The sequence below is a fragment of the Terrapene carolina genome, unplaced genomic scaffold, assembly GCF_002925995.2.
Source record: "Terrapene carolina triunguis isolate 2854851 unplaced genomic scaffold, T_m_triunguis-2.0 Scaffold102, whole genome shotgun sequence".
Taxonomy (NCBI): Eukaryota; Metazoa; Chordata; order Testudines; family Emydidae; genus Terrapene; species Terrapene triunguis.
In genome coordinates, this window is record NW_020664453.1 from 2394474 (window position 1) to 2407542 (window position 13069).

The following is a 13069-nucleotide window of genomic DNA, read 5'->3' on the forward strand; positions in this document are numbered from 1 at the left end:
CCTTGCCCAGACATGCACAGGCTCAGTGAGCAGATGTGCCCCTTGCCCGGACGTGCACGGGCTTGGCGACTAGACGTGCCCCTTGCCCGGACGTGCACTGGCTTGGCGACTAGACGTGCCCCTTGCCCGGACGTGCACAGGCTCGGCGAGTAGATGTGCACGGGCTCGGTGAGCACGGGCTGCAGAAGGGCAGACATGCACCTTGTCTGGATACTCACACGGCTCAGAGGCAGACGTGCACCTTACCTGAACATGCACCAGCTCGGAGAGCAGATGGCCCTCTCAGCAGACATGCCTGGGGCTCAGAGAGCAGATGAACCCCTCAGCTGATGGGCCTGGGGCTCAGAGAGCAGATGAACCCCTCGGCTGACGGGCCTGGGGCTCAGAGAGAAGACGAACCCCTCGGCAGATGGGCCTGGGGCTCGGAGAGCAGATGAACCCCTTGGCAGATGGGCCAGGGGCTCAGAAAGCAGATGAACCTCCTGGCAGATGGGCCTGGGGCTTGGAGAGCAGATGAACCCCCTGGCAGATGGGCCAGGGGCTTGGAGAGAAGACGAACCCCTCGGCTGATGGGCCAGGGGCTCAGAGAGCAGATGAACCCCTCGGCTGATGGGCCAGGGGCTCAGAGAGCAGACGAACCCCTTGGCAGACGGGCCTGGGGCTCGGAGAGAAGACGAACCCCTATGCAGATGGGCCAGGGGCTCGGAGAGCAGACGAACCCCTTGGCGGATGGGCCAGGGGCTCGGAGAGCAGACAAACCCATTGGCGGATGGGCCAGAGGCTCGGAGAGCAGACGAACCCCTTGGCGGACGGGCCAGGGGCTCGGAGAGCAGACGAACCAATTGGCGGACGGGCCAGGAGCTCGGAGAGCAGACGGGCCCTTTGCACAAGGCCTTTTTAGAATGTGGAAAGCCAAAGCTGCATAAATAGGAAATCTGTGTTGCAGAGCCCCTAATTATCTTTGTACAGCCCCACAGAGCCCATAGGACTGAAAAGCAGAGCTCTTGTCCACCCACCCGTGACAGGCTGTGGTCATTACTGGGACCAAATTGCTATTTCTTAACACTGGTTTGTAGCCTGTTCAGGTGTTGCTCCAGGCTCCAGCTCGGAGGTGCGTATCTGAGGGTCACCCAGCAGCAGTGCTAGTAGAGTGCGGCTGATCCTCATTAAATACACACTGTGGCTGGCCCAGAATGGATCCACCAAGGGGTGGGAAGAGTACAAGAGTCTCCTCCACTCCTGCCTTCCTGCACAGGGACCAGCCACAATGCTCACGCCCCCTGGTGAAAGGTCAAGGGTGAGCCAGATCCACGCTCTCACACCACCCAGCTGAACCAGCCAGCTGCGCCCTCTCATGGGGGGCTGAAGCCAGTGGGGAAAGCCTGGGCAGGCTGCTCCCTCTGCTCTGGCCAGCTGAGCCAGCCTGTGCAGAGCCCCAGGGGAGGGACTGTGACTGCAGCACAGTCCCTCCACTCCCCCAGCAGAGCGCTTCTGGCTTCAAACGCCTGGATCTGGTCCAGAAGCGGCTCCGCTGTGCAGTCCGTGATCAGGCTCAGCTACCGATCCGTTCTGATGGGGGTTTGGAGTAAGGGAATCAGGATTTGGCCCAGGCAGTTTATTTTCAAAGGTATTTTATGGCCTGGAGCGAAACACACAACGAACATTAACACACTACGGAATACAAACCAAAGAAGGGAAATGGGAGTATGGGACTGATCGCTCCAGCATGCACTGCAAGGAGCAGCCCAGCCCTGCCCCTGCCCTGCCAGGACCACAGGCAAGAATGGATCCAGCAGACTTTTCTGTTTTGGACTCTTGAGATTCACTGACAGTCCTGGCCAAGCAGGCCCTTGACGAATGACAGGCGTCGCTAAGTGCCTCTCCCATTCAGGACTCCTCCCAGGCTGCATGTGAATCAGCTAAACCAGAATTGCAGGTTTGAGAGAGCGGAAAACATTGTGAGAGAGGAGGAGGGAAAGGCTGGGACTGGGAGACGCCACCGCAACAGCCCTGCGTGGGGATATACCAGCAAGTCCCCATGGAGAACCCGGAGGAAGCCGAGGTGGATATTGACACGCTCATTGATGAGATGGACTATATTCCTGGTCACTTCCACCTGGAGATGAACATGAACTTCGAGCCCTGCTCCCCTGTGAATTTCAGAGGGAGGGACATGAAGCTTAAGCGAGACAGCCTGATGTATGAGCTAGAGCTTGAGTCTGGCTCCCAGCAATTCGCCGTCAGGAACCTGCTCGGGGTCTTCTCCTTCCACCTGGAGGAGATGGAGCAAGCCAAGGAGATCTTCCTGAGCATCTCCCAGGAGGACCCTGACAACCTCAATACCTGGGCCAACCTGGCCTACGTGTACGACAGGCTGGACAGCGAGCAGGAAGAGGCTGACTGCACCAAGAAACTAGCCCACTTAATGGGCCTGGGCTCAGAAGACGAGTCTCAGGGGGATCCCAGGCTCCGAGCAGCCCGCTGTCTGGCAGAGCAGGGCTATGCTTACGTCTTTGACATTGGGCTTGTGGATGAAGAAGACCGAATGGAGAAACTGACTGCCGGACTCATGCTCTATGACAAGGCTCTTTCTTATGGGCAGCAGGTCAGTCACAGCTCCTACCTATGTGTAGATTGCTGTCTGGTATCACTGGACGTACTTGCCATGTGTCTTTGTAGGGCCTCTATCCTTTGGGCAGAGCAATTCAATCATGGGTTCATTATGATCGCGGGAACCTAGAGTAGGAACTAATTTACCAGCTAATAGCTGAGCTTGGGTATGACAGTGCAGACAACTATAAGCCAGAGGGAATAAAGTCCTGCCAGGAGAAAGCTTCTGGAAATTGCTCCTATCTTAGTATTCGGCCCTCCTTCGTGCTGTGTCACTTAAAATTGTTGATCTCTATGGGCCCGATCATGCAGATCAGCCCCTATAAAGGCGACACGATTCTGTAGCTGGATGGAATCGTGGAAAGTTTTAAGCCCGTTTTAAGTTACTCTGGTCTTACGTGATCAGAATAAACGGTGTTCTGCACTTCCAGCCTTATCTTCTCTAGCTGTTCAAACAAAGGTGCGTCCTTCTGCACATGCAGTGTGTGGCTGCCCTCTGGGAGCTCATAAAAGACCAGTGGCTGGTATGCTCATTTAAGGGGAGCGCTTGGGTCAAGAGGTGGTTTTGTTTATTGTTAGAATAAGAATTGCACGGTGTACACTCTCTGAGATATCAGAATAGATGGAGCATCAGTGTAGCACACACATTGAATTTGCTTCAAGACACTAACTGTGTTCTGTTGACAAAGCCACAGAAAATGTCCTTCCTTAAGCCATTCAGCTCAAGGCTTTGTGTCAAGTGCAAATACTTCTCCCAGCCGTGTTTGGAAGGGGCTTCAAGGCCTTCAGCTAGAAGGTGCTATCAAAATGCTCAGGAGTGCTACAGCTCAGTTCATTCCTTTAAATTCTTGACAGCAGACATGTTATCTGGGAAGTGCATAACTATTACAGAGAGACAAGGTGGGTGAGGTAATAACTTTTATTGGACCAACTTCTTTGGGTGAAAGAGACAAGCTTTTGAGCTGAGAGCTCTTCTTCAATTGTGGATAAGCTCAAAAGCTTGTCTCTTTCACCCATAGAAGTTGGTCCAATAAAAGATATTGGCTCACCCATCTTGTCTCTCTAATATCCTGGAACTAACATGGCTACAGCAACACTGTAAATAGTGTTGCCAACCCCCAACATTCAAAAATCATGAGTCAGACCCCAGAAAATCCTGAGATAGACTTAGCAAATCAGGATTTTTACAGCTAATTAATCTCGGATTCTTTTTCTTTGCCTCCTGTTACCTGAGCCTTTAGGCTGCACTCAGGGCACATTTTCAACCTTTTCTTTGCAACCCTGAGGGCTAGAAACTTGCTTTTACTTTTAAATGCAAGCTGAGATTCTCATGGAATCACATCACTCCTGGATCTGGGCTTTAAAAAAATAATCACAAGAGTTAGCAACATTTCAGTGAAGGGCAGGATAGAGAACTCTAGGATAGAGAAACAGATGAAAATGCATAGCAAGAGAATTAGCACTGCATCATTCTCTAAACCTCCTGTTCTAGGATGTTCTGTTGTTTCAGTGAGATGAAAACTATCAGACCATTTTTTCCATTTTAATTAGATGTGGGGGAGATGTCACAGGGTGACTTGCCCTTTAAGGGGAGATAGGTCCAGAGCCCCACCTGTGACCCACTTAGCTTGTCTCCCCAGGTGGAGAAGATGAGCAGTGCCACAAGACAGGCAGGTTGTGTGGCTAGAATCAAGCTTTCTGGGGGTTGAGATAACAGAGAAGCCTGCAGAGAATCAAAGGGGAGACTCCAAGTAGGAAGCCCTCGGAGCTGTTGCTAGATGGAGAGCAGGGAGGGACTCAAAGGAGCAGGAGAGCAGCATGAGCTGCTCAGAGACTCTCCCAACTACCCAGGCAGGAGGGGTTCAAGCCAGCTGGGAGCAGCAGCCAGCGAGGATGGCTGGAAGGTGGAGAGCAAGTCTGCTAGAGGAAAGACTCAGCAGGGCCCAGCCTAGGATCACTGCACCAAGGGGTGGGAGCCAGCTAGGAAGGCTAGGGGAGTTCTTGTGTATCCAGACCCCGAGAAGGGGTGTTACAGGACACATGAAAGACCTATGCTGACGTTACTGGGAGCCCAAGAGGGGGAAACTGAGGCAGCCGCTAGCCTGCAGCCAGAGTGGGTAGGTAGTGCTGCTACAGGCAATTCAGCAGCTATTTAAAATTCTGCAGTCTGGCACTAAATTTTTCACAGTCCCAGTTCTGCACAAAGTAGGGGGTTAGTGATGCAGGGCCGCTCCATGTGACGCAGGCAACGGTCTAACCCCGAGCGCTGTCACTTAGCGCATCACTGAGGCTACTGTCATAAGTGGACTCATCGACAGCACGCATGGGGCACTATTGTGTTATAACACAGCAACATATGTGGTGTAAATGGAGCCCTACCAGTGTCCAGTCCCAAGTCTGCAGCCACACAGACCAAAGCAGCAATTATCAGAAAGGTGTGAGCTTTCTCCCATCAATAACATTATTCCCTTGTAAACACTAAGGGCCAGATTCTCAGCTGATGTAAATCAATGTCCCTCCATTGATTTCAGGAGAGTGATTCCAACATACATCACTTGCAGATCCAGCCCTGGCACTGCTGATCCTCTTATCCAAACCACCCGGTTTATGTACCCGCCCCTGCCAGCCACTCTATTCTCTGTGCAAGGACACTGCCTAGGAAAAAGGTTGTGAATATACAAAATAATTGACTCTTCTATCAGCTATTCTGTGGATTCCTCAAACCATTCCCGTGCTGGCCACCAGCCTTAGAAAGTAGGAGGGGAGCGGTGTTTACAATGTTGACAGCTGCAAAAATGTTGGAGCCGTGTGGGCAGGTTGTAGGATTCTGAGGGGCTCTTAGTAAATCTAGTCCAGCAGCATTCATACCCTTCACTTGAATAATCTCCGGCAGATCTTATCTACTGTAGGGCCATGTGGAATTGTAACTCAACTAAAGCCCTGCAGCCCTGGGGAAAGTGTGTGCAGGAATCCTGCAGGTTTTGTCTAAACTGCCTATGGGTGTCCCTGCCGGTGAGCAGCCCAACCTAACTTCTCTGGCAGTGTGGGGAAAGGATCAGGTTTCAATTTAAAAAATGAGGATTTGAATGGCAAATCTGGAGAGTTTAGCAAAAGCTCAAGCAAGACTTTAAGCCCCAGCCCTGCACTGTTCAGTGGGAGCGCCAAGAGGCATTGTTCAGGCAGGTACTCTGCCTCCCAGAGATCCGGGTCAGCACAGGCATCACTCTGTTACAGGATGCACTGTCTGCTCTGCTGCACAAGGGAGTGGAGGCATACGCCTTCCCCCTCTGGAGCCATGAGTGCTAGCCTTGTGCGGGCTGTGCGTTCTGCACGGCGCTGGGTCCACGGCAGGTGTGAGTCTGTCACAGCTCCAGCTGCAGAGGCTGGGTCTTTAGTTCAGGTTGTAGCTGCTTATGCTTTTTAAGTCTGGAGATCCCTGGTTCAGTTTCTGGGGTGTTGGTCAAAATGGTGGCTATCAAACTTGCACTTAACAAAGCACAAAGGCCGGGGTGGGCAGCGTCTTTGTGCCCTCTCCCGCTTTCTCGCTCTTCCACTGAAGGCCAGGCACAACCTAGCTCCAGAGAACGTAGCCAGGTGGCTTGCCAGGAGTGATGAGTGATTCTGAGTCAGCTGGTTAGACATTCCTCAGTGGAAACTTTTCCAACAATGCCGATTGGTCAAACTGGAAAAGTTTCGCGGCAATGGCTCCTTTTTGACCAAGTTCCGATGGATCCTCCCCTGCCAGGCAGGTTTAGAAAACTGCCTGGTTTCCTGCCAGCTCACCCACCCAGCCCTCCGCAGCCTACCAGGGCAGCCTGGGTTTCCAAACTCTAAGCTCTCAGGCAGCCTGCCTGGTGGGGAGCCAAGAAGCCCTGGGAACTGCCACTCCGAAGCTCCAAGGCTCTCTATTCAGCTGGGGCCCCCAGACTTACAGCTCCCTGCCAGTCCACCAGGTGGCTGCCAAAGAGCCGGGAGCATCGGTGCACCAGCTAACAGCGCCTCAGCAGCCAGAGCTACCAGAGTCCTGGGCTCAGGGACTGCCCGCCGGGCAGAGTGCCCCTCAGCTGGGGTTCCATTCCCTTTCATGGAGACTTTCAAAAATGTTGGGTTCCGTTCCAAATGGCAACATCCGTCCTCCCTGGAACAAAATTCCCTTTCTCCGCCCAGCTCTCATTTTGAGGTACCCAACTTGAGCCACTTTAGGCCTGGTCTACACTACGACTTTAATTCGGATTTAGCTGCGTTAATCCGAATTAACCCTTCACCCATCCACACTACAGAGCCAGTTAATTCGAATTAAAGGGCACTTAAAATCGATTTCTGTACTCCACCTCGACGAGCGGAGTAGCCCCAAAATCGATTTTGTTAATTCGAATTAGGGTTAGTGTGGCCGCACACCACCGAATTAATGTGGTTAAAAACCGAATTAATGTGCTTAGTGTGGCCGCGCACAATCGAATTTATACAACCTGTTTCCCAAATTCGAATTATCTAAATTCGGATTAATCCCGTAGTGTAGACATACCCTTAAAGAGACCTGTTTTTCAGACGGCTGGTTGCTAAGCACTTTTTTCAGAGCCCCCCCCCCCCCCCCACCCCGTTAGGCATGTCTCAAGTTGGACATCCAAAAAGTTAGGCATTAAAATCATGTGTCTCATTTAGTGCTGGCTGCTTCCTTCTACATCATGATCCATAGTCTTGCTAGGCCGTTTAAGGTACAGGTTTATTTTATTCATATGCCCAGATAAAATGAACCCACAAAGAAATCAAAAAAGAAACTTAAACCGAATACCTTCTAAACAATCCAGCCAGCTCAGTGCGCTCCAAACCCATTAACCTGCAAAATCCGCTCCGCCGCCAGGTCTAAAGGGAATAGCAATTAGCACTTTGCCCACAACCCATTACAATTAAATGCAAACAGAGCCACCAGATGGGAGTATAGATCACAAAGCTGGTTCACTTTCAACAGATCCTGGGCAAAGTACCAGCAACGGTGCTTGGTTCAGCTTCAGCCAGGGAGGAGGAATGGCCTTTCCAATTGTATTCAGTTCTTCTTATGAGCTAGGAGTGCAAATTCCCTCCCTCCAGTAATCTGTTACTTTCAGCCTCAGAGGGTCCCCACATGCTTCCCAGGCAATCTGTAAGATCTTCACAGGTGCTGAGTACCCACAAATCCCATTGAAATCAAGGGAGTTGCAGGTGCTGAGCACCTGATTCAGAATTCCTAATGTGGATATCAGTGGAGGCTGAATGAGCAAGGGCCTGTAGAAACTCTTCTCCCGTGAATGAAAGGCAGCCACCTCTGGGGGAGTGGTGGCAGGCGGCTGGAGCATGGCATGTTGCACAACAGCTGGGATGGGGAATGCTGGCCAACAACTGTCTGCAGGGCAAACTCCTGTTGTTACAAAACCGTGCCATGAGATGTTTAAAGTCAGATTGGCCCTATTAGGGCATGTTTACATTGCATGCTAAGCTCGGGCTCCAACTTAGGTTTCAGCCAAGTCCCTTTTCTGTCCACACACACATCAGTCTGACTCGGGTCAGCAAGCACTCAGGACCCAGGTCCTAGGACCCTCCTAGTGGGGTGGGTCAGAGCCTATGTCCCGCTGTGACTTGGGTCCAAGCGCTGTCATTTTGCAGTGTGGACGCAGGTCAAGCTGCAGACCCGAGTCAGAAGATCTGCATAGTGCAGTGTGGATGTGTTAGCACAGCTGTGAAAGCTGAGTCCAGGTTTACAATGCAATGTGGATGCAGCATGGGCTTGGAAACACCAAGTCCACAAGCCTGGGTCCCAGAGACCCAGGTGTACAATGCAATGTAGACATACCCCTGGACACCAGCCCACCTTAGGGTACTGTGGAACCTCCTGCCCCACAGGGGAAAAGCATTGTGCTGTAGGAAGACATAAGACTCCCTGGAGCTTCCCAGCACACAAGGTGAGCACATCTGCTACCCCATGTCTTAGCAGAGCCGGCTGGCTGCAGAGGGTGAGCAGGGCAGTGGCCTCACCTCCTGCCTACCACCACCATCTCCTCTCGGGAGCCTAGTGCCCCAGGGACATCTCTGGACTCGGGAGAGCCCCAGGCTGCCCATGCACAACACTCACAGCCTTGACATCTAAGGATCCTCCCAAAGGGAATTGCCTGGCAGTCTGTTCCTTGACCACAACAGGATGAGGGGGTCAGTGCAAGCAGGGAGGGAGGCTGTGCGCCTGGAGTTTGGAACCAGTCGCTTGGCTCACAAAACTGTCCCTTCGGGCAGCTACCCACCTGGAACACTGTTAGCTGGCGTTTCTGCAGTGAGCTGGCATTTCTGCTTACAGCAGCAGGCTAAATATCAGCCAAGTGCTTTCAGATATTTATAGGGCACCGAGAAATCTCTTTCATTGGAACGTATTTCTGCCACCTACGCAGTATTAGATCCAACAAGCCGACAGTTCTTCACCGCAGAATCTCCTGGCTATTTCGAAAGCTTTATATTGGTGCGTCTGTTATTCCTGTCATACGTCCCCATTTGTCCTTCCCTTACACACCAGCGAAAGATGCTAACACTTTGCACCTCTGCAGCTGCTGCTGTTTGAGCATCCCAGAGCACTTTGCAAACATGAATAAATTTAGCATCAAACCCTCTCTGAGGACGGCATTATTATTATCCCCTTGTAGCAGATAGGGAACCTGAGGCACATGAGTTAAATCCTTGTCCTACAGAGTATATAGGAGTTTTGACTTCACTGGGGGGCCAGGATTTAACACTGCAGATTTGATGCTCCAGGGCCTTGCACCTTGTATGTTATTTACACCAGTGAAAAGTGGGTGCAAACACAATCGGAGCAGACTGGCAACTGTTATAGCGACTCTGCACAAGAGTGAAAGCCTGCACAATGCAGAGACAAAGTGGGTGAGGTAATATCTTTTATTGGACCAACTTCTGTTGGGGAGAGAGACAAGCACAGACTTTATCCTGGGACTAACACGGCACCAACAACACTGTGTGCACAGTGCAGTTACCAGTAAGACTCTGAACTGAGCAAGGCGACACAGAAGGCCTGTGGGAGAGCTGAGAACAGAACTCTAAAATCTCCTGATTCCCAGCGCTGTGCTGTGCTCATGAGACCATCCTTTCTGCAAAGTGAGTGGAGACAAATCAGCCCTCACCTCCTGCTCCCTGCGCACTTGCATGAGGCAGCAAAGATGGTGTGTGTAACCCTCGCTAACCCCGCAATTCCTTCCTCCCTGAATCCTCAGCACAGGGCAGGAAGGCAATGCTTTGTTTGGGAAAACTGTCCATTTGGTTTCTCCACCTCGCTGGTGCAACTGGCTGGCTGGGCCTGTGCTTGCTAAGGAGCTGTTCACGCCAGTGACGCAGTGAGCAGCTACAGTATGGAATCGCTCTGTTCTGGGTACGATAAGCGGGAGCCAGGATTGTTGTTGTAAGGCATTACTCTGCCTCAACCTTCGGCTTTCGTCACAAGAACACGCTAAACCAACCCCACCACTTGATCCCCCAGCATGTGCTGTCTTCTATGTGTCAGCCTTGGAGACTTGTGCTCTCTGGGGCAGGGGCTTGCTTTCTTTGTGTGCCCTATGCAGTGCTGAGCGCAGTGTGAATAATATAAGTAACATCGAGAACCATGTTTGCTCCTTTTAATTGTAACTGCGTCCACCTCTTGGAAACTGCTAACTTGGCTAGTATTGCAATCCATAATCCATTGCGTTATATACTGTCCACTTACCCCATTGCACTGTCCTGTGCAATTTCCATTTAAACAGAAAGCATCCTCTTCTCTGTGCAGAGTGAGGGGACTGTGCTGCAGGCAAAGAACCCGACAAGCCTGATCTCCATGTTGCTGGCCCAGACTGGCTCTGCTATGTACCATTTTTAAACACAGTAATGCATACAACAACCTTGTAGGACGCAGACTTATACAGATGCACACTTCATGGAAACCCACTTCTAACCTGCACAGAACAGAGTAAACACTAATAAACCACCCTGAGTGGAATGGTATAGCCTGGCTGCAGAAATAGGGGGAAGAGAGGAAATCCGTGTGTCTGTGAGGACACCTGCATTCAGGAAGTGCCTTTTAATGGGTAGACTTGTGGCCCGGGAGTTGGGATTTCTGTGTTCTAGTCCCTGCTCTGCCACTGACTCCTCAGACCATCCATTTCCCCCTCTGTAAAATGTAATGATTAGTGCTTTGCTTGTGAACCAATTGCCATTGACACTATAGACTTCAAAGGGTTTTACAAAGGTGGATAAGCATTACTGTCCCTTCTTACAGATGGAGAAACTGAGGCACAAAGATTTGCCCAAGGTCTCACAGCAAGTCCTTGGCAGAGTCATAAGCAGACTCCTGACTACCAGCTCTTGCTTCAGGCACTAGACTACAGCTGCCCCTCTCTGTAGGGTATTCCCTTAGTGGGTTGAGGATTCACTCGTGTGTTTACAAGGTGCTTTGAGATCCCTGAATGAAAGTGCAACGTCCACTGTGGAACTTAAAGGCCAGTGTGAAAGGGCAGAGGTTTGCATGACATACTGAACAGGTTTTGAAAGGGACCATCTCTATTTAAGAGGGAACCTTTGTGTCAGATTTTGCCTTGCTAAAAACTCATGGAGCGCCAATGGCGGGCGCTACACTGATTTACACAGCTGAGGATCTGGCCCAGTGTCTTTTATTGAATAGCAAAGTAAGAAGTGTTTTGAATGTTGCTTTCCTGACAAAGTGCATGTTCGTCTTCCCTTGGGACGTCTAGTTTCATAGGCCAGTGGATTCAGGAGGGCGATTTTCAGGTGTTAATGATGACTTTCCTACAAACCTTTCCCTATTTCAGATCCCCCTGGAGGAGAAAAGAAGCTGGTACTTCACTATGGCCACGCTGTACATCAGGTAAGAGAGGGAGTGCCTGGCGCGGAGCTGGAAGAAGAGAGCGGAACAGCACCGAACACCTTCTTCAAGGGTGCCATGAGAAATAAACAGCAGCAGGTTACAGTGGAATGGGGGAGTTTGCCTGCAACCTGGCAGACCATCTGCTTTGTTTCTTGGGAAGTTGTAGCAAGGACTATGAGATGCCCAAGCCTGACTCAACCAAGACAAAGGCATTGAGAGCAGGGACCGATAGCTCCAGTGTGGGATGGATTGTAACTGCCCCAGGTGACAGGTGCTAGTTAACATCTCTCTCCAGGTGAATTAAACGCCCAGTCTATTCAGACCCCATTCAGGACACAATCAAAATCCCTAGTGACCGATCCCCTAGAGCGATCTCTTTGAGCCACAAGCCAGAGAATTTCCTTAGTCGTTTCTTCACTAGGGTGTTTAATTTGTTCTGGGTTCTCAGGGGCATTTTACCTTTGATTTCCCCATGGGAACTCCTCACAGGCCAACATTTCCCGCTCTCTGGTGACCACGGAGGGGAGGTGGTGTGTCCCTGGCTGTGGTGCACTATGGGAGATGTTTCTTCAGTGGGATCAGGATTTGCCCCATGGTGCAGAGAAAGGGACTTTCACTCTCTTTTTATTGCACAGCAAACCAGAGCACACCCCTCTAGTGAGGCCTGGGCTAGCAAGCGGTGGAAAACAGGTAATGCATCAGGGGAACTGAAACCAACTTAGCATCACAGTACAATGGTGCCAAATGCCAGGGGGAAATGGATTCCACAGACAGAGTAGGACTTGTGTAAACGACTCAGAGGGAAATCCTGGTTCCATTGAGCTCAACGGCAAAACTCTCAATTACCTCAGTGGGGCCCAGAGTTCACCCTATATCAGACTTGTTCTTTCTTACTGCCTGGTAGGAGAAGGGGCTTCACAGAGAAACTCAGATACCATGGTCATGGGCACTGAATTAGTGGATTACGAGGGCAGAGTTCATTCTACCTGGCACAGGGTGGCTGGCCCTTTAAAGGAGTTGGGCCTAGCCCTCCTTTGCCTAGTTACCTGCCTTTCTGGTGATGGCTCTGAGGCCAGGGATCAGGTGATAGATTGCAAGTCACTGGGCCCAGATCCACAAAGGTATTTAGGCTCCTAAATTCTAGGCCTTGGGCCTTAGATAGCTGGGCTGCTTCTTTGGCCTTTTGAGAGTGAGACCTGCAGGAGACTCTGGGTCCTGGCCTGATTTCATGAGTTGGATTTGTGTTGTGCTGTTTGATTTGGAGAAATAAAACTCAGCCCTTAAGAAAGGATCTGAAATTCTCCCCCTAGCCCTGAGCCGCCTCCCACACACCAAAACTGCTGCTGCTGAAGTCACGGAAAGTCACGGAATCCGTGACCTCCATGACAGACTCGTAGCCTTAATTATAGTTACAGCTAACAAAAATAGGGTTACCATACGTCCGGTTTTTCCCGGACATGTCCGGCTTTTTGGTAATCAAACCCCCGTCCGGGGGGGATTGCTAAAAAGCCGAACATGTCCGGGAAAAATGCTGGCCGGGCACTTCCCCTCCCGCGGCTGCTCTGCTCCTCC

At 51.2% G+C, this 13069-nt stretch overlaps 1 protein-coding gene across 1 annotated transcript in view; it reads left to right on the plus strand.

The window, feature by feature from the left end:
* The first annotated feature begins 2038 nt into the window (after nucleotides 1-2038).
* LOC112120541 (tetratricopeptide repeat protein 22) overlaps nucleotides 2039-13069 on the plus strand; it is an 18285-nt gene continuing 7254 nt past the window's right edge. Inside the window, exons 1-3 of the mRNA XM_024219654.2 lie at nucleotides 2039-2605; nucleotides 11442-11497; nucleotides 11658-11761. Coding sequence (XP_024075422.2) covers nucleotides 2039-2605; nucleotides 11442-11497; nucleotides 11658-11761 — 727 coding nt within the window. The remainder of the gene's footprint in view (nucleotides 2606-11441; nucleotides 11498-11657; nucleotides 11762-13069) is intronic.